This window comes from Microcaecilia unicolor, chromosome 2 (genome assembly GCF_901765095.1).
Source record: "Microcaecilia unicolor chromosome 2, aMicUni1.1, whole genome shotgun sequence".
NCBI lineage: Eukaryota > Metazoa > Chordata > Amphibia > Gymnophiona > Siphonopidae > Microcaecilia > Microcaecilia unicolor.
This window is the reverse complement of record NC_044032.1, coordinates 255632691-255654485: the sequence shown is the minus strand read 5'-3', so window position 1 is coordinate 255654485 and position 21795 is coordinate 255632691. Positions and strand designations below refer to the sequence as shown.

Sequence of the window (21795 nt, the reverse complement as noted above, 5' to 3'; positions counted from 1 at the left end):
ATGTGGTCATGTGGAGTGTGGGAGTCGGTGAGAACACACCCATGGCAGGCAGCTGAGAGGAGGGTGGCCCTTTTGAGTGCAAAGAAGGGTGTGTTGCAAATAGGATCAAAAAGGATTAACATCAGGTTCCATTGTATTTAGTATGAGAGTTGTGAGAACAAGGGACTGGACCACTGTTTATACGTTTTCCTGCACTCTTAAATAACAGAACAACCCAAAAAAACGCATGCATCTGCTTAGCAATATACAATGTTATATATATTTCCAAAGCTATTTGCGGAGCTGCCAAAAAAAACAATTTTTTTAAGATTTGAAGGTTTCAATGCATATCATGCATGTGTACAGGCATACCATAGCCATTTCAGTCATTCCAGAAAAGTACACAGCTACCCCTGGTGCAGCTAATGCTCCCCTGCTCCCAGCAACTCGCACATATACAGATCCCAGAGAAAATGCCATCCTCCTCCCCTCCCCCTAAACTGGTAGTCTCCTGCCAGTTGCAGGAGACTTGACAGATCACTTTTGCAAACATTTCCTTCTGCTTTTCAAGGAGGTGAAAGCCAAAATGTTGTACTGATGTAATAATGCAGGTTGTAATGCTTCTGGTGGAGGGAGATGGGGCATCCTAATAGTGAATGCCTGGCTTATGTAAGTTAGTGCTGTATTGCTTGTAAACAGTGCACCGGCATAGTAGTGCCAAGTCTCCGGATTTATTCTGCTTCTCGCTGATGCCTCTCTTAGATATTCCGGGGAAAGGATGTGACGCTGCTGTACTCTCAGCTGAAGATCTTCTTCTCGGATGTGGTTTGCGCAAAGCCTCGGAGCAGTCGAAACTCCAGTATAGGTAAGGCCAAGGGCAAAGGAAATAATCTGTGCTGGAGGGATAGGCAAATCTAGGTTGGGGTCTGAGTGCTTGTATCTTTTGGATAGAATGCCTGAGAGGGGCAGGCAGATTGGGTCCTGCATTGCTGTATCCGTAGCGGAGTATACCTTGGAGGACAAGGTTAATTGTTAAGCTATTAAAGATATATGCTGGGCAGTTTGGTTTTGGGGAGAAAGGGTACGAAATTCTTAAGTCTTCCTTCTTCTTAACAGAAGCATTTGCTGTGTGCCGAGGTTATGCTCCTCCAGACGGCTACATCCCAAACATGTCCAACCCTCTCCTTGACCACTGTTATGGTAAGCCATGAAATGAAGGCCTATCCCAGGTAAACCAAAGAGCTGAGGATTAATCCGCAGAAAAGGGCAAGCCGCCAACAGTGATGGCTATGTAATCCCTTTAGACCTTACCCTCTCCCCACATATTTTGTTTTCTATGTGAGTTTATTTGGGGGTCCTTTTACTAAGGTGTGCTAACAGATTTAGTGCATGATAATGATTTGCACAAGCTAAATGATAATACACCCATAGGAATATAATGGGTATCTTATTTAGCACACGCTAAATCCATTACATAGTAACATAGTAGATGACGGCAGAAAAAGACCTGCACGGTCCATCCAGTCTGCCCAACAAGATAACTCACATGTGCCACATTTTGTGTATACCTTACCTTGATTTGTACCTGTCTTTTTCAGGGCACAGACCGTATAAGTCTGCCCAGCACTATCCCCGCCCCCCCCCACCACCAGCCCCACCTCCCACCACCGGCTCTGGCACAGACCTTATAAATTATTTTTACAACTGCAAGAATCTGCATCTACACAACACTCTATCCTTCAAAAAGCATTTCTGATCAGGAATACAAAGATAAATCATGTGATACAAGAGCACTGCACAAATACACATAAAATGCGCACACAAGAGACATTTAATAATCTTGTGTCATATTAATGATGAATTGGAAAAGGTGCAGCGAAGGGCGACTAAAATGATAGCGGGGATGGGACGACTTCCCTATGAAGAAAGACTAAGGAGGCTAGGGCTATACAGCTTGGAGAAGAGACGGCTGAGGGGAGACATGATAGAGGTATATAAAATAATGAGTGGAGTGGAACAGGTGGATGTGAAGCGTCTGTTCACGCTTTCCAAAAATACTAGGACTAGGGGGCATGCGATTAAACTACAGTGTAGTAAATTTAAAACAAATCGGAGAAAATTTTTCTTCACCTAACACGTAATTAAACTCTGGAATTCGTTGCCGGAGAAAGTGGTGAAGGCGGTTAGCTTAGCAGAGTTTAAAAAGGGGTTGGACAGTTTCCTAAAGGACAAGTCCATAAACTGCTACTAAACGGACTTGGAAAAATCCAAAATTCCAGGAATAACATGTATAGAATGTTTGTACGTTTGGGAAGCTTGCCAGGTGCCCTTGACCTGGATTGGCCGCTGTCGTGGACAGGATGCTGGGCTCGATGGACCCTTGGTCTTTTCCCAGTATGGCATTACTTATGTACTTATGTAACCCAAGTAGTATGGATTCAGAGTAGCCTGGCCAGCTTTGGTCCTTCTCGGTAACTCTGTCTAATAACAAAATTCATATAAAAAGAATTATTCCAGAGTACCAATATATGCCCCACTCCCCCCACCATCACCTGCACCCTGATAAACAGAAGGACCCCACAAACATACAAATCCATAAAGTTAGAAAAACAGAAGTGAATTCTTTTAATACCTGGGAAGGTCAATTATTGACGGGTTTTGTTTTAATAAATAAACCAGTCTGTTAGGAGTTGTCACTAGTATATCTGTAGGAGAAAGAGTGACACGTTAGTGAGCATACATTAATTTACCAACTTCTTTGTCACTCCTCACTGTCTCTTTGCTACATAAATCCATTAGCACACCTTAGTAAAAGGGACCCCTTGTTGAGGGGTATATGTTGAGTCTTAACCTGGCCCCCCTATAAATGTTCCTTGGTGAAACAGAACCAGAGGAGCAAATGGCAGCTGAAGACCGGAAAAGATTAGAAATTACAAAGTAGAAAGAGAGAGTAAAAGTCATTGGTTAGTTGAGGAAAAGCACATTTGAATTGGCTGTGAGTATCTTGGGACTCTGAATTCAAAGAGGATATAAGTCTAGTGGGAGCTGACAGGCTGTGGGCCCCATTTGTAAAGGTGAAAAAAGGCAAAGCAAAAGCTCCAAAAATCAGCAAGATGGAGCTGTAAAAGGGTTTTTGTTTGTTTTTTAGCTGGAAACGTGACTGGAGTAAGGTGTGGGTAACAGCTGAAGTATTGAGTGTAGGAGCTGCCAGGCTATTAAAAAAAAAAAAAAAAAAAAAGGCACAAAAATATTAAAATCTGAGAGTTTGTGTAAGATCACATATGGCTGAGTACCTAGAGTAGTATGCGATGGCTGACATCTGTGACCGGAGAATCAGTGCAGAAAAATAAATATGAATGTAGTCGAGGAGATGGAGTTTCTTGCTAGGTAACTGGGGGGGGGGGGGGGGGGGGGGGTTGGAGTGCCTGACATCAAACTGTACAATCAGGCCTGTTTTTTACATCATCTAAGAGCAAGAATATTTTCAACCCTGACACCTTAATTATCTTTTGCACTCTGGGCTCCCTCGGTTGCCAGTGAAAGTTCGGAGGATTCTTTTACTGCATCACCTCAGGCATTTGTTGAGGGACTTGCTCCATACTTGGTGACAAGATCCTAGTAGCAGTGTATTCCTACCTTTAGTAGGGAATGTAGATTTCTCTGCGGGACTGGAGAATGTAGTGTGTAGTCGTTTGGGAAACTCAGGGTATCTTATTGGTGGAGCATCTGCTACGGGTAGATGGTGCCTTATAAATTTTTCCTGAATTACAGCAGCGATAGTCTTTTGGGCCAGCAGATCGGTACACATATTTGCAATTTTCTCGTTATCTGGCTTCACAGAGTCTATCATTAAGGTTTGAGAGCCAGATACAAGAGTTTTTGGAGGGTGGTGTTTTGGGGTAGGTGTCCATTTCTTGGTTTCAGCCCCCTAAAATATATGCACCACTATTAGGTGCTTGAGTCAAAGATATTGGTAGATCTGTGTGTCATATCTTTTCAAGACGTTCTTAAACCATTACCTGAGGTTGTCCATAGTGCTGAACTGCAGGAATGCCGATTTGGTATAATACACAGGGCCTGTTTTTTCTCAGAAGCAAGGCTTTTATGCTGGTTGTGCCAACTCCCCTCAGTATCTGAAATGTCAATCTGGTGAGAACTGTTCTTTTTTTCATGGTCTATGACAATAAAAGCTGTTTGGGTAGCATTGTCAAATTATTTGCAATTTTTATTAGCACACTGCTAAATCTTTTGGTTCAGGGGGGGGATCATCTAATATAATAAAACGCACTGTGAACGTTCTGAAGACAACGTTCTGAAGTCACTCAAACACTCCCTGAAGGGTTCGTGGATTCATGTGGTGAAGCCAGCCAGCCGTCTCTGCCCCGCCCTCGCGTCAAACGTCATGACGTCGAGGGCGGAAAAAAACAAAACAAACGGATCGCACCCACACAGCGAAGGGAAGGCTAGACGTCGGGAGCGCCGCCTCCTTCCCTGACGCTGCGCTGCCGGAACCGCCACGGAGGTAAATTTAAAAAGAAAAAAAAAAAAGGGATGTTGGGGGGAGAGAAGAGGGTGTTCAGTAAAGTTGAACAATGGGAGTGGGAGGGCAGGGGAGAAACGACAGCATGGATGCGAAGGTGGGGGGGGGGAGAAGAGGGCGGGCCAGGCTGGGACATGGGAGAGAGAGGAGCATGAATGCGAGGGGGGTCATGGAAGGGATAGAGGGGAATTGTTGGAAAGGGATGAATGGAGGGGGCAGGGGACAGAGGAGCATGGATGGGCATGGATTGGGAGGGCAGGGCTCAGGGAGAGAGGGGAATTGCTGGAAAGGGATGAATGGAGGGGGCAGGGGACAGAGGAGCATGGATGGGCATGGATTGGGAGGGCAGGGCTCAGGGAGAGAGGGGAATTGCTGGATAGGGATGAATGGAGGGGACAGATGGGCATGGATGGATATGGATTGCAGGGCAGGGCTCAGGGAGAGAGGGGAATTGCTGGATAGGGATGAATGGAGGGGGCAGGGGACAGAGGAGCATGGATGGGCATGGATTGGGAGGGCAGGGCTCAGGGAGAGAGGGGAATTGCTGGAAAGGGATGAATGGAGGGGGCAGGGGACAGAGGAGCATGGATGGGCATGGATTGGGAGGGCAGGGCTCAGGGAGAGAGGAGAAATTGCTGGACATAGAGGGGAGGGAAGAGAGATGAAGGAGATGAAATGAGGGAAAAGGAAGAGAGGAGAAAAACTGCACATGGATGAAGAAAATAGGCAGAAGCTGAGGACCAGAAATGAAGAAGAAATGAGGAAGAAGAAAGGTATCTCTGTCACACACACACTCTCTCTCTCATATACAATGTCTTTCTCACTCTCACTCTCACACACTCTGTCTCACACTGTATCACATTCACTCTCTATGTGCCACACAGTCACTCACACACTCGCTTGGTCTCATACACTCACTCTCACAGAGAATCTGTGTCTCACACACACTCTCTCTCTCGCACACACACTCTCTCTCACACTGTGTCTCACATACACACTTGCACACACTCTCATTCTCACACACACACTCTCTCACAAACACACTCACACCCAGACTCACTCTCTCTCTCACACACTCACACTTTCACTCTGTCTCTCACACAGTCACTCTCACATACACTCTCCCAAACATACACACTCCGAGGAAAACCTTGCTAGCGCCCGTTTCATTTGTGTCAGAAACGGGCCTTTTTTACTAGTCTTCAATAAGACTGTCTTCTTTGAGGCAAAAGTTATTTTTGGATAAACCCTATATTGAGGGAAAAAATGTATATTTAATTATTGGTTGCAAAATCAACTCCCAACGTTTTGGTACTGGAGGAACAAGTTCCACGCTTTAATGATGTGGGAATCTTATAGAGCTCTTTTGCACCTAAAACGGCAAAAAAGATTCTTATCTGTCTGGGAACCATATTTACAGTTGATATCCCCCAAAACCCGTAGTCAAGTATTGAATAAGTTGCAAGATGCAGCAAGTGATTTACGTTAGACTTTTTTGAGCTCGCAGGTAAAAGAGGGGGGATTTAAGTCATTTGGGGGCCCTTTTACTAAGCCGCATAAGTGTCTATGCGTGCCCAATGCGTGCCAAAATGGAGTTACCGCCTGGCTACTGCGTGGCTCTTGCGGTAATTTCATTTTTGGCACACGTCCAATACGCGCGTACGAAAAATAAATTATATTTTCAGACGCGCAACAAGTGCCATTTGACACACGTAGGTCATTACCGCCCAGTTACCGCATGAGATTTTACCGCTAGGTCAATGGCTGGCGGTAAGGTCTCAGACCCAAAATGGATGCCCGGCAATTTTCATTTTGCTGCATGTCCATTTTCGGCAAAAATAAAAAAAGGGCATTTTTTGTAGGTGCGCTGAAAAATAATTCTGCGTGCACCCAAACCACACATCTACACTACCGCAGGCCATTTTTCAACGCACTTTAATAAATGGACCCCTAGGATTGGAGATATTATGCTATGTGGGTTTGGGGTTGTAAGAGTCAAGACCCTGGACCAGCAAGTTTGTTGTTGTTGTCACATTTAACTTGTTGTACTACTCAGGGGGAAGGGGGGGGCGTTGCTTATTACTATATGGTATTATATAATGCTAGCATGTGTTACTCGCATAATTCTCTGAACCATTGTACTATGCTATATTTCTCTATATTTTATGACTAAAAAGATTTTATAATAATTAATCCTCCAGTAGGACACCCAACTCAGGAGATATGTATATTTGAGAAAAAGGACCTCAATGATGTAACGGAAGTATGCAAAAAGCATTAGAATTATTAACTTTCCTTCACATCAGTAGTCTTAAAAAAAAAAACTCTCCAAATTATTCCTTTTTAGGGAGTCGTTCATTAATCTATCACTTGTGTTATAAATTCCTTCAGCAAATTCCAGTTCCTCCAAATTTTTCGAAAATTGAAAGCTCTTAACTTGCAATTACTGAGGCGTCAACTTAACTATAAATCAAATTGGAACTTAGCTATTGTTCCATCATTCACCCATCAACAGTGGCCACTGTTTCGACGTCTTCAGCTGCCTTATTTGCTATTTATTGTTTTTTTGGGTTTTTTAATGAAGGCTTTAATAGAGATTTTTTCGGATTCCAACTTAATTTTATAAAATCAAGCATTGCCAACTGATGTTTCTTTAAGACAAGATTGGAGGGAGTGCTTCTGTTGCAGTGGGCTAATGGTGCTTTCAGATACTTGGGAATTCAATTACCCACAGACACTTCACAGTTATATCACCCTAATGTGCAAACATTACTCGATCATACTAAGATACAGTTAGAGATATGGAAGAACTTACCTTTATCACTTTTAGGAAGAATACTAGCCGTTAAGCCCGTTAAAACGGGCGAGTTTTTTTAATTTCACTTCCATGTGTAGCAAGTCTGCTCTGTCCCCTGTCCTCCCCCCATGTCCAGCAACCCTCCTCTGTCCTCTTCCCTCACCCCATGTCAAGCCACCGTCCTCTGTTCCCTGCCCTCCCAAAGAGACAGTGAGTGTGAGAGTGAGCAGCTAGTGTGTGTGTGCTTGGGTGTCTCTGTGTGTGTGAGTGAGTGAATGAGATAGAGTGTGTGTGAGTGAGAGAGAGTGCTTGTGAGCTGTTAGTACTCCCTGTCTCAGTGGAGGTTCAGTGTCTCCTTGTAGTCAGTTGTTGGAGCTGTGTGGCAGTGGAGGTTCAGTGTCTCCTTGTAGACAGTTGTTGGAGCTGTGTGGCAGTGGAGGTTCAGTGTCTCCTTGTAGGCAGTTGTTGGAGCTGTGTGGCAGTGGAGGTTCAGTGTCTCCTTGTAGGCAGTTGTTAGAGCTGTGTGGCAGTGGAGGTTCAGTGTCTCCTTGTAGGCAGTTGTTGGAGCTGTGTGGCAGTGGAGGTTCAGTGTCTCCTTGTAGTCAGTTGTTGGAGCTGTGTGGCAGTGGAGGTTCAGTGTCTCCTTGAGGGCAGTTGTTGGAGCTGTGTGGCAGTGGAGGTTCAGTGTCTCCTTGTAGTCAGTTGTTGGAGCTGTGTGGCAGTGGAGGTTCAGTGTCTCCTTGAGGGCAGTTGTTGGAGCTGTGTGGCAGTGGAGGTTCAGTGTCTCCTTGTAGGCAGTTGTTAGAGCAGTTTGAAAGGCAGGCTCGTTTTTAAGTGTGTGCCGGTCTCCCTCCCCCCTCCCCGCATACATGTTGTTGTTCCGCCCCTTCTGCTGACTTGTGCTGTTCAGTGAGCCAAAGGGGCGGGACAGCTATGTCTTTGCTTCATGCTGCAAAGCAGGACTTGTGTGTGTGTGTGCTGTGAGTGAATGCACCTGTTTACCTTTTTCTGTTGGCCCCAGAATGTTTTTTGATCCCTGCTTGGTTTCTGCTGCGGGTTTTTTTGTTGCCTCGGCCACTTCGTCGTTCCTGCTGTGCCCTTGTACATGGTGGTTCTCTTCTCCATCCTCCCTCCCTCCCCCACCGATGTCCACGCCCCCTCCTTCCCTCCCTATTGGCTGCATTACATCCTCCTTCAATTTCCACGCCTCCTCCCCTCCCTATTGGCTGCATTACGTCCTCCTCCGATTTCCACGCCCCCTCCCTATTGGCTGCATTACATCTTCCTCTGTTTTCCACGCCCCCTCCCCTCCCTATTGGCTGCATTACGTCCTCCTCCAATTTCCACGCCCCCTCCTTACTACTACTACTACTTAACATTTCTAGAGCGCTACTAGGGTTACGCAGCGCTGTACAGTTTAACAAAGAAGGACAGTCCCTGCTCATAGGAGCTTACAATCTAACACAATAACTCATGTCCCGGAACACAGGAGCAGGAGAGCGACACACTAAAAGGAGGAGCAGATGCAGAAAGGTAAGGGGGTGGTGGCGGAAGCCTGAGTTTTGGGGGGGGGGGGGGGCAGCAGCCCTGCCCCGGCTCTGTTGTTCGGCAGCCCTGGACTCACATTATTTAAAGTACTGCAAAGATATGGCAATTCTACTTTACTCAAAAATTCACAAAACTGTACAGAGTATAGAAATCAGAAACTATCAAATTGCCTAGCAATACTCTGATGATAAACCGCAATTCAAGCATTCAGCCCCTCCCTATTGGCTGCATTACGTCCTCCTCCGATTTCCACGCCCCCTCCCCTCCCTATTGCTGCATTACATTCGGTACAGGAGCTGCTGGTGGAGGCGGGGTTTGGTGTGTTGCTCCTTGAAGGATCGGTCTCTACTGCGCATTTGCGGGTGAGTACGGTCACTCGCAATTTATATGTTTGATGTCTTTATAAAATGTCCCTTTTTTCCAAAATGGCTATAGATATTGCAGATCTTACCCCTATACTTGTTTAAAAAGGATCTGAAAAAGATACAGCACTTGGTTTTTCTTTTCTACTGTCAGGGGAAAAAAACCTAAAATACGGCTTCAGTTATTACATGGCTGTTGGTCCAGGGGTGTAGTGGGACTTCCAGATTTAGTTAAATAAAATAAAGCTTGCTTACTGTAGCATTTAAACAACTGGATTCTTGATGCAAAAGACTATACTCCTTTATCTTACAAGAGAGTGTTCTTGGCTCCCTGGTGTCCTATTTATTTGCTCCAGGCTTCCACAGAAGCTGTTCCCCAATGTTTAAAATATAGTTTAACTTTAGGTCCTCTGAGAGCCATTTGGCAAGTTATAGTGAAGTTATGGAATCAAGACCCATGTAGTACAGATTGAATCCCCTTAAGGGATAATGTTGATTCTCAGAGGACAAGCAGGTTATATCCTTCTCACATGTTGCACGGCGCAGAACGCTTAAAAAAGCATAGTACAGCTTTAAATACACAAAACAGTGTCTCCACCGCACATGCACGAGTGCCTTCCCGCCCACCGTGAGAGCATGGGAGGAAAAGATGTACTTCTTTGTGGATCCCTCACTGCATCTGGTGCAGTTTGATTTTGTTGTAGCTGTTTTGTGTCTTCCCTGAGGGATTTACCCAAATATTCTCTGAGGTTTTTCCCTATTTGAGGTGTTTTCTCTCCCCTTACAGTTTTAATTTCCTTTTGTAAGTTTTCTTCATTTTTGTGTGCTTAGTAGTCCCTCTTCGGCTCAATCTCCAGTTAGGCTTTTCCTTCTTTTTCTTGGTGATTTGCCCCTTTTTTAAGGTCACCATTGAGTTGTTTGATTTGGCCATGGCTGTTTTCCCTTCCATGTCATTGAAGGTACCCAGTGGCTTCAAGCGCTGTGTGCCCAGTGCAGTCGGACCATCTCTGAAAAGGATAACCATTCTTGGTGTCTCCATTGTTTGGGACCTAAGCATACCCCTTAGTTGTATTCTTTGCCTTTGTATGAAGAAATTGACTCAGCTGGCCAGAGAGGCTCAGAGAGAGAGCGTTTTTGGAGCCTGGTCTGAATCCTCGACATTGGCATTGGTATCTGCATCGAGCCTTGCACCAGAATCAGGTGCATCAGTTCCTATGATTGCTAGGCCCATGCCAGACACTGGGAGTGGGTGTTCATCGAGCAGTTCTCCACCTACCTCTGTGTCGGCCACTGTACAGGGCCCTTGGGACCAGTCAGCATCAACCCGACACCAAGGAGACGGGATTCAACGTTGTCGTCTTAGGTACCGAGGAGTATTGATGACTGGCATCATGTGAAGGCCAAGAAGCATCGATCCCCCTCAATGCATGGTGCAGGGAGCACTGGGTCACTGAGGGATCCGGTCCCCAAGAAGCGTTGGCACCAGGAGGAGCGGTCTCCCTCCATCAAGGTGCCAGCGTGGGTGTCTCCATGCAGCCAGGACCAGGTACCCGCACCAACCCCGACAGTTCAGCAGACTGCCTCTGGCCAACACCTCATCCTTTCCCAATGGTGGCCCTTGATGAGCGCATTCGGTCCACACTCCATCAGCATTTGGTGGGGCTCCTTCAGAGTGCATTGGCATCTGGAGTGCTTGCACCAGTTGCACCCCTTCCTGCTGCCTCACAAAGCCCTCAGCCTGCAGTGAGGTCTCCGACCCTGGTGCCACCCATGCTGGCACCTCCTTCGATGTCAGTGGAGGAAACTTTGCCAGAGTCGCGGGTGGAGCCTACACCTCGACGCCCTTCCAGACAAGGTTGTGGTTCCTCTTTCTCAAGGCATGTTTGATCTCAGCCCTCCCATGAGGAGTTCTTTGCTGACACCAATGAGGAGCCCTCATGGATGTCTGATCAGGACCCTAGGTACTTCTCGGAGGAGGAGTCCTATGGTATCTCATCTGACCCCTCCCCTCCAGAGGAAAGGAAGAAGTCTCCACCTGAATACCTTTCCTTCCCTGGTTTTGTCAAGGAAATGACGGTTGACCATTCTAGTTTGTTTGGAGACTTAGGATGAACCCAGGGCTGAGATGTTTGAGGTCCTGGACTACAACTCTCCTGCTAGAGTCTGTGATTGTCCCGCTTCACTGGATCCTGAAAGATGTTCAGGTGAAGAACTGGGAGTACCCTCTGTCAGTCCCTGTCCTGCCCAAAAAGATTGATATCATGTACAGGATCCAGAGTTCCCCAAGTTTTGACAGGCCTCAGTTGCCTCATTATTCCCTGGTGGTTGAATCCACGCTCAAAAGAGCCAGGAGTTCCGGGGACTTTGCTTTGGCACCCCCAGATAAAGCAGCTTGAACCATGGACTCTTTTTGGTGTACAGTTTACCTGATTTTGGCAGACTCTCTGTCACCGGAGCAAGCCATATCTCTTCACCAGCTGGCCAAGCAGCAGAAGGCGTGTCATACGGTTTTGACCAGGGGCACTTGCGATACTTTTGATGTGGCATCCAGGATCTCCACCCAGAGTATAGAGATATGCAGGCTTTCATGGCTGTATGTCTGTTGGGCCCCGCAGTCCAGCAAAGATTGGCAGATTCCATGTGCCAGGGGATAACCTTTTTGGAGAGAAGGTGGAGGAGGTTGCTGACCTCATTAAGAAGCATACTGATACCATTGATACTCTCTCCCACCAGACGCCTTCTGCCCCTTTCTCATCCAGGAGGTTTTCAAACAAAACAAAGAGAGCTCCCTACTACTCTCAAAGGTGTAGGTATGCTCTTTTTCACCAGCCTCAGCACTTCTATTCTCATCAACAGTTTGCGCCTAAGGCCCAACTGCATCCCCAGTCAAAGCAGGGGATAAGCTTTTGACTGTGTTCAGCAGAGCATAGCCGCCATACCAGTGACTGCATGTTCTTTCAGCTCTCGGCACAAAGAAGTACATGCAGAGGAACTCTCTGCTTTTCTGAAGGCCCAAGCGGTCAAGCCCGTTTTACCAGGGAAAGAAGGGCAGGTATTCTATGCCAGTTACTTCCTTGTCACAAAGAAAAGAGGGGGGGGGGGCTGTGTCCCATCTTAGACCTAAAGGTCCTGAACAAATTTCTGGTCAAAGAAAAGTTCAGAATGATTTTCCTGGGCACCCTTCTCCCAGTGATTCGGGAAACAAATTGGCTATGCTCTCTGGACTTAAAGGAAGCCTACACTCACATCCCAATATTTTCTGTGGCCTGAAAGTATTTCAGATTTTGGGAGGAAACATGTCACTTCCAAAACCGCGTGTTGCTGTTTGGCCTTGCGTCAACTCCCAGTGTTTTCACCAAGTGTCTAGCACTAGTCGCAGAGTTGCAATTCAGACTTGGAGTCCATGTGTTTCCCTATCTGGGTGATTGGCTGGTAAAGAGCACATCGAAGGACAGTGCTCAGTTCACCAGGCGGAGAACTATTCTAGTGCTAGATCTACTAGGGTTTGTTTTAAACTACCCCATCTGCTCCCGGCTCAGCTGTTGGAGTTCATTGGAGCCCTTCTAGACACACAACAAGCACTAGCCTATCTTCGTGTGCCAAAGGCAGACACTCTAGTTGCAATCGCCACTCGGGTTCGGGCCAGCCAGCAGGTCACAGCTTGGCAGATGTTATGGCCTCCATGGTGCATGTTACACCCATGACAGGTCTTCATATGAGAACTACCCAGTGGACTCTAGCTTCCCAGTGGTGTCAGGCTTCTGAGAACCTAGCGGATGTCATCCGAGTGACATTCTCTGGTGGACGGTTTGACCGTGGGACTTCCATTCCAAATTGCTCAGCCTCAGAAGGTGCTGACGATGCATCCCGCCTGGGGTGGGGGACTCATCTAGATGGGCTTCACACACAGAGAGCTTGGTCAGCTCAGGAAGCAGATCTTCAGATCAACCTTCTGGAACTGCGGGCATTCTGGAATAAGGCTTTCAGGGATCGGCTGGTCAATCAAATTGTACTCGGTGAAGTGGACAATCAGGTTGCAATGTATTACACCAACAAGCAGGAGGATACCTGATCATACCCTCTGTGTCAGGAGGATGTAGGAATGTGGCACTGGGCCATCCAGAACAGGGTAGTTCTCAGGTCCACATACCCTGTGGGCAGATCCAACACCCTGAATGACAGACGGAGCAGGGTCATGTAACTGCACAAGTAGTTTCTCAGCACACATGTTACTTACGAGATCTTACGAAAGTAGGGCACCCCCTCTGGGTCTCTTTTTCCACTCCATTCAATCACAAAGTCCTTCGGTATTGTTCCAGGTTCAGGGCACATGACAGACTAGTGTTGGATGTTGTGGGGGAACGGTCTTCTGTATGTTTATCCTCCCATACCTCTCGTGTGGAAGACTGCTGAAACTCAAGGAAGACCGAGGAACATGATTCTGATCACCCCCTATTGGCCCAGACTGATCTGGTTTCCTCTTCTTTTGGACTTATCCTCCGAAGAACCATGGAGATTGGAGTGTATTCTGAGACTCATCATGCAGAAAGAGGGCTCTTCTGCATCCCAACCTCCAGTCCCCTAGCCCTCACAGCCTGGATGCTGAGAGCTTAGAATTTGCTTGCATCTTCCTGAGGGTGTCTCCAAGGTCTTGCTGGCTTCAAGGAAAGATTCCACTAAGATGTTAACTCTTTTAAATGGAGAAGGCTTGCCATCTGGTGTGAAGGCAGGGCCCTAGATCCTTTTTCTTGTCCTTCACAGACCCTGCTTGAATACCTTCTACACCTTTCTGAGTCTGGTCTTAAGACCAACTCTGTAAGAGTTCACCCCAGTGAAATTAGTGCTTACCATCATCTCTTGACAGCTTTTAGTTGCTTCATAAGAGTTTTGCTTTTGACACAGCTCCCTGTCAAACGTCCGCCTGTGACATGGGATCTCAACATCGTCCTTACCCAACTGATGGAAGCTCCTTTTGAGCAGCTGGAATCCTGTCATCTGAAGTACTTGACTTGGAAGATCATATTTTTGGTGGCTGTTAATTTCAGCTTTCAGGGTCAGTGAGCCTCAGGCCCTAGTAGCAGATCCACCTTACACTAAATTTCATCATAACAGAGTAGTTCTCTGCACGCACCCTAAGTTCCTGCTGAGGTTGTGTCAGAGTTCCATCTGAACCAGTCAGTCGTTCTTCCAACATTTTTTTCCAACCTCATGCCCATCCTTGCAAAAGTGCACTGCACACCTTGGACTGCAAGCAAGCCTTGGCCTTTTACTTGGAGCAGACTAGGCCCTACAGACAGTTCACCCAGCTTTTTTTTTTTATCCCAACAGGATGGGGGCTGCCATCGGGAAACACACAATCTCCAATTGGCTGGCAGATTGCATTTCTTTCACTTACACCCAAGCTGGGTTGACTCGTGAGGGTCATATCAAGTCTCATAATGTCAGAGTCATGGCTGCATCAGTAGCCCACTTGAAGTCGGCCTTTATAGAAGAATTTTTCAAAGCTGCAATGTGGTCTTCAGTCCACACATTTACATCCCACTATTGTCCTAGAGTAAGATACCTGACTCAGTGGTTGGTTTGGACAGACAGTTCTGCAGAATTTGTTTGGTATCTAGAATCCAACTCCACCCCCCAGGCTCATTTTTGTTCTGTTCCAGGCTGCACTCTCACACAGTATGTATATATTTTCAGGTTAATTCTTATTTTGACCTTGCCATTGCAATATCCTATTGTCCTACTGTTGTTTTCAGTGAGCCTGGTAGCTAGGGATTTCCATATGTGAGAAGGATATGGTGTGCTTGTCCTCTGAGAAAGCAAAGATACTTACCTGTAGCAAGTATTCTCTGAGGACAGCAGGCGGCCATTCATTCTTAGATACCCTCTCACCTCCCCTTGGAGTTCTCCTGTCCTGATAGCTATACTATTGTACTGATGGTCCTGTGCTCTCACGGTGGGCGGGAAGGCACTCATGCATGTGTGGTGGGGACACTGTTGTGTATATTTAAAGCTGTACACGCTTTTTTAAGCATTCCGCACTGGGCGACATGGATGGCATCACCCACATGTGAGAATGAATGGCTCGCTGTCCTCAGAGAATACCTGCTACAGGTAAGTATCTTGCTTTTCTCCCCGGGCATGGATTCAGAGAGTCACCCATTTAGAACATGTACTAACAGACAAAGAGATTATTATGAGATTTCCTGTAATTTTGAGGACCACTTATTCTAGATCTACAGATTTGTTAGTGTATCATCAATTATCACATTATATTCATGCACTATCACGGGAGGGACTATGGTAATACGCTTAGAGCTTGGTTTGAGTCCCCTTCCACTGATAGACTTTGTTCTGAATTGCATATAAGCCTAAATCAAACGTCGGGGGGGGGGGGGGGGGGGGGTAGAGGGATGACCATTTACAGATAGTGGATAGATGGGAAAAAGATCTGGGTTGTCAGTTGAATATTAACCTTAGATGTATAATAATACCAGCCACAGTCCATGCTGCTGATAATGTGCGAATGTCAATTTCGTGTTTTGCTTTGTAAGTATGCTGCTCAAAAGCAAGCATTTCATATGGGTTCTGTGAATTCTGTTGTGTGTCTAAAATGTCAAAAAATGGATGTCGCATTTCTCCATTCTCTCTAGAGCTGTCAGTCCCTACAAGTTTTCTGGAAAAGAGTTCTTGGTTATTAAGCAGGCATAATTAGTCAATGCATACTTTTTTCACCATTGTTCTTGATCAGACTGAAATGTTAAATCTTCAGGGCATGACTTTTTGTAGAAAAGCATGCATTGTTGGAAAAAATGTGTTATGCAAAAATGGATTCAGAGTGAGCCTCCATCTTGGTGATGTGTACAGTTTCACAATTTAATGATGCTGGAATTGAGGGGGGAAGCACATTACACCTTTAAGTGTAGGAAATTCTTTTTGTTGATATGAGAGGCCTATATTCAAACTTTGGCTCCTAGATCATGAAGTCCTATTCTGAATTCCTTACATTTATAACTGGAATGGAGAAGCGTGATGTACAGCCTTCAAAAGTGAAGGAAGGGAACAGTAGGACATTAATTTGTTTTTCATGATTTACAGTGGTTAACCAGTTGGGGGGATTATAGTTTTGGAAATATTCCTCCCATTTGGGTGTCCCTCTGTGTGTTTCATTAAAGCACAAGTTTGAGTTCCAGGAAGTAAAGAGATTCTGGGTTCCAAGAGGTTGTGTTGTGTTTGTGTGAAGGAAACATGCTTTCTTTATCTTCATTGTTCCACTATGACTTGGTCATATTTTCAGTTTGGGGAGACATGCTCACAGTTATAGGACTAGTGTATGGAATTAGATGTTTTTGTTTTAATTTTCACAGAAAGGATGGTAAATGCATAGAACTGCCTCTCAGAGGAGTAGGTGGGACAGACAGTAACAGAATTCAAGAAAGCTCGAGATGAACAAAGAGGATCCTTAGTGGTCAGGAAGTGAGAGAAGTCTGTGGTGTTTCATCAAGATAGTGGGCCTGATTCTCCTTCTCTGTCTACATATTCCATGAGAGCGGTAGGAAGAAGATTAGGGAGGTTTAGTATTGCAAATGAGCCACCCTTCAGGCCCTCAAATTTTTAGAACTGATTGCTGAGGTATATCCTTAGCAATGTGTGAACAGGAATAATTGGGCAGAGTGGACGGGTTATTTGGTCTTTTTCTGCTGCCATTTACTGTATAACTATGAATAAATAAGCCATCGTGGCACTATATAACCTATTTACTCTCTATATTAAAGGATTGAATTCTCCAGTGAAATGGATAGAATGTCACCAAGATTTTGAAATCTGACATTCTGGTTTCACAAGGAGCTCATTTCAAAAACCACAGCTAGTTCCCAGTGGAGAAGAGATGAAGAATCTATTTTTGCCTTCTTAGTGACAGAAATACAAGAGGGGTTAGGATTTTACTGTCAAAGCATAGTCCTATAAAAGTAAAAGAGAAATTCAATGAACTGTTTTCCCCCACAATTGAATTTCCCTCTTTAAGGAAAACACTGTTTGTAGACCAAGAACTATTAGGTGTATTGCATCTTGTTGGTCTCCTCCTTGCTTGCCACTGGTTCCACATCATTGAATCTCCAGACTCACCCTGCTGGATTTCCTCTTTCTTAGATGTGGACTTCAACCAACTACAAGGTCCCAACCGCATCATTGTGCCCTTCCTGGCCTGTGGAGACCTCAGTGCCTATGATTCTGACCGCACTTACCCTCTGCAGGTGAGAATCCTGACCAAATAGGACTCTCTTCTCATTGCTGAGAGAGGGAGGACATTAGATTATCTTCTTTTTTTTTTTTTTATATTTCTGATCTTACAGCCTGATTTTTTTTTCTTTCTGCATGGTGTAAATACCTGTGCTGTCTCCATTTATGTTGTAGAGAATTATTTATTTATTTATTTATTTTCAGTATTTATATACCGCCTAGACCATAATTAGTCACAAAGAAGTCATTGTTGCATTCTCTAGAACCTGAAATCCTGGTAGCCTCCTTCCAGTACTCATTCACTCCGCCTTGTGTGGATTGCTAAAAGTTGTGATGTAGTCGTTCATTTGAAGTGGACAAATGCTATGACATTTTGGGAAACATACATTGGCAGCTAACATTAGGTGTATAAAAAGAGTGAAGTTCACCTTACAGACTGATTTTATCAAGACAATAAGCTTTCAAGGACATCTGATGAAATGATTTTCCTCAAAAGCTCATGCTTCAATAAATTGGCTGGCCTATAATGTACCCCCAGACTTGGTAATTTTTCCTGTCACAGGCTGACTTGGCTACTGCTCTGGAAATTAGCATATCAGTAAATCAAACCATACTTGCAGGTTATATTCATTTTGAAATGTTCCTGAAAGCTTCCTCTGGAAACATCATCGCTCTTCTGTGTATATATTGTCTCAAGTTCAGGAAATGCCATCTGGTTTGGTTTCTTGATATGATATAAGGCTTAAGGACATAAGAATTTCTATATGGGTCAGACTAAAGGTCCATCTAGCCCAACATCTTGTTGCCAACAGTGGTCAATCCAGGTCACAAGTACCTGGTGCAATCCCAAAAAAGTAGCAAGATTCCAAATTACTTAACTCCAGGAACAACAGTGGCTTTCCACAGGTCTACCGAACAACAGTTTATTGGATTTTCTTCCAAGAATTTGCCATACGCTTTTTAAAATTCAGCTCCACTAACTGCTTTTACCACATCCTCTGGCAATGAGTTCCAGAGCTTAACTATGCGCTGGGGGGAGGAACATTCTTATATTCTGAATGATTAATATGTTCTTTAGTGAGCATCAAGCTCCCTTTTTTGCCATAGTAATTGTTTGTAGGGCGTTCTTACTGCATTCCTCTGTACATTGCAGTAGGGGTTGGATTTAGGGTGGTGGTACTCATAGGAAGAACCTGAGCGTGGTGAGGAGGGGAAGTTTCTCCCCTTAGAGATTATAAAGCACAGGTCTGAAGCAAGTGGAATCAGCCTCCTGATTAGCGCAACTATTTGGTGCCCTAGGCAGTTGGTTTGGAAACTTATAACCCCATAGTGCAGAGTTCTGTTATTTGTATCAGTTGTACAGAAAGTTGGATATTTTGTACAGGCTTTGATAGTATTTATTCTAACAGAGGGGATAGTGCAGTGCATGAGTCTGAGACCACAATTTTCCCTTTTTATTTGCAGTCTGTTCCATATTGTGCTGCTGTCTTCAACTTCTGGTCATTCTTTATCACCTTATGCACATTTTATATCTTATTTTGCTGTACAGCTGGAGCCTGGGAAAGAATACACCTACCTGCCTCCAACTCAGCCCCCGATCCTGCCTCCCTATCAGGAAGCTTGCTTCTTAAAAAGGAACAACCTGCTAGCCAAGGAACGAGGGCCTACCCTGTTGGAGGAGAGCAGTCTCTCTGTCCCACTGCCATCAGCCAGCCAGGAGGAAGAAAAGTTGGCGTGTGATCCAGCCTTTCACCGTGATGCTACTGAATCTCACCAGGTCATGGTGGAGAAAACCTGTCTCTCTGCCCCACTACTATCAACCAGTCAGAAGCAAGGGAAGGTAGTGAGTGACCCAGTTTCAGACTGTGATACGACTGAATCGCCCCCATCAATGGGGGAGGAGACCAGCAACCCCTTTCCAGCGCCAAGACAGGAACGAGATGGCATATCACATGGTGCAGCTTGTCTCAGGGTCATCACTGACTTGCCCCAGACCACAGTGGAGGAAGCAGTAGACAGACTGTCTATTTCATCATAGAATGGATTTTTTACCACATGGACATTTTACATTTACTTATCAGTTTTATTTTTTTAATAAAGTATTGTGGCTGCAGAATTATTCCACATGGATACATAAGTACATAACTATTGCCATACTGCGATAGACCAAAGGTCCATCAAGCCCAGCATCCTGTTTCCAACAGTGGCTAATCCAGGTCACAAATACCTGGCAAGATCCTGAAAAAGTTTAATACATTTTATGCTGCTTAATCCAGAAATAAGCAGTGGATTTTCCCCAAGACAATAAAGAGCAACAGCTTGTTGGTTGATCTCTATTTCTATTTGTACCTATGTGCATGGATCAAAAGACTCTAAAAATCTAAACATAGTGGGGTGGATATTTGAAGTCTAAAACAGAAAGTAAAGAGCCACTGAGCAGTGTAAGCCAGTTACTTTTAGCCGATTAACTTTGGATATTTGTGTGTGCTTTTACCACTTTCCTCTGTATCTGTGCTGAGTGTGCTTAACTTTGTCTTGCTCTCCTGCCGGAGTCTGTTCTGCCACTCTTTCGTGGACGTGTTCTTTTATTGTTTCTATGAGCTTACTTTCTGCAGTGGTAAAGACAAGGTGGGGGGGGAGCTGCTATTGGTCTATGTATGGGAAATTGTAGTCTCTTACCTAGTGTGGTAGTGAGTTCTAAGTCATCTCGACTACTGTAATGGTATATACGCAAGATGCAAAGAACAACTTATAAAGAAACTTAGACTGCCCAAAACACAGCAGCGAGACTAATCTTCGGTAAATCTAAATTTGAAAGTTCCAAGCCCCTTCCAGATAAACTGCACTGGCTACCACTAAAAGAATGAATTAACTTCAACATCTGTACCCTTGTCCACAAAATTCTTCATGGAGCAGCTCCAGGATATATGAACACCCTAATCAATCTTCCAGACAAGAATACTTCAAGCATGTCCTGTTCATTCCTAAATCTCCATTACCCCACTTGTAATGGCCTTAAATATAAATCCACTTATGCATCATCCTTTCCCTTCATTAGCACCCAATTATGGAGTGCCGTGCCAAAAGCTGTCAAAACCACTCAAAACCATCTCAGCTTCAGGAAATTACTTAAGACCAGCCTATTCTGGAAGGCCTACCCCAAGGATTCAACATAAAACCTAAAGTCCTTCAAAACAGCAAATTCATGAACCATTGTGGACTCTCTTATCTTTACCCTTTTCCCTCTTACCCTGTTCCTTCTATCCTATCACCACAATTTTATTGTATTTGTTTAACCACTGGACTGGCGATAGCCTTTTCAGTACATTGTAAGCCACTTTGAGCCTTCAAACATGTGGGAAAAGGTGGGGTATAAATGTGATAAATAAACCAGAGGAAGAACTGGCCAGAGTGGATGATCTGTTAGGTTTTATTTGCCATTAGCTACTAGGCATGTTATGTTGTCTTCTGTCAGATCCCTCTTTTCCCTTCTTTTTTCCAATGAGTATTAAAGAGTTTTTTTGTGTTTTGTTTTTTATTTAAACATGGCAGACAGAAATTAGCAAAACAACTACATGTAGCATAAATACAGCAGAATCACTGAATCAACTTTTACAAACAGAGATCTGTGTGAAAATACACTTCCCCAGCCATTATGTTTAAAATAAAATCCAACCTCAATCATTCTACAGTTCATTGGGTCGTGTAGAGCAGACTATGCCAGAGTTTGCCTCCAAGTCAAATAAGGATCCCCAATGAGTGCTTGTAAGCCCTCTATGTGTAGGGATGTTGTTGTAGGCCTTATATGGTTTTAGTTATTCTTTTCTGACCCATTTCTATTGTCTCGATGTCCATATGAGGGTGCAGCCTCCAGAGCTGAATGCAGTATTCTAGGTGGGATCACACCAGTGACTTGTACAAGGACAATATTCCAGCTGCAGCCACCCCCCCCCCCCCCCCCTTAAACACCTGAGCATACTATGAGCTTCCCCTGCTGTTTTATCTCATTTACTGGCTAAATTCAGGTAATCAGAGATGATTACTACTAGATCTCCTTCCTCTTTAATGATGGTAGTGTTTTACTACTTAATGCTTTGTGACTAAATGCACTTTTGCACCCTAGTCTTTACCCTTTTTGTCTATGCAAAAATTGTGAATATCTTTTAATAAAAAATAAAAAATTGTTATTATAATACATTATCCTTGGAATTAATCACATGCAATATTAAATAGTCAAGGAAATATGTTCAACCAACCCATACAAGATATAAAAACTTATTATATAAAAAATGTTTGAAGTGATGTGCTCGGAACTTATATGTGACTGATAT

At 44.7% G+C, this 21795-nt stretch overlaps 1 protein-coding gene across 3 annotated transcripts in view; it reads left to right on the top strand.

The window, feature by feature from the left end:
* LOC115463455 (putative tRNA (cytidine(32)/guanosine(34)-2'-O)-methyltransferase) overlaps positions 1-19666 on the top strand; it is a 35042-nt gene extending 15376 nt beyond the window's left edge. For all 3 annotated transcript variants that reach the window (XM_030193964.1, XM_030193962.1, XM_030193963.1), the window contains exons 8-11: positions 742-844; positions 1096-1179; positions 17375-17478; positions 19014-19666. In XM_030193964.1, the coding sequence (XP_030049824.1) occupies positions 742-844; positions 1096-1179; positions 17375-17478; positions 19014-19502 (780 nt within the window). In that variant the 3' untranslated portion in view covers positions 19503-19666. The remainder of the gene's footprint in view (positions 1-741; positions 845-1095; positions 1180-17374; positions 17479-19013) is intronic.
* Positions 19667-21795: the final 2129 nt, after the last annotated feature.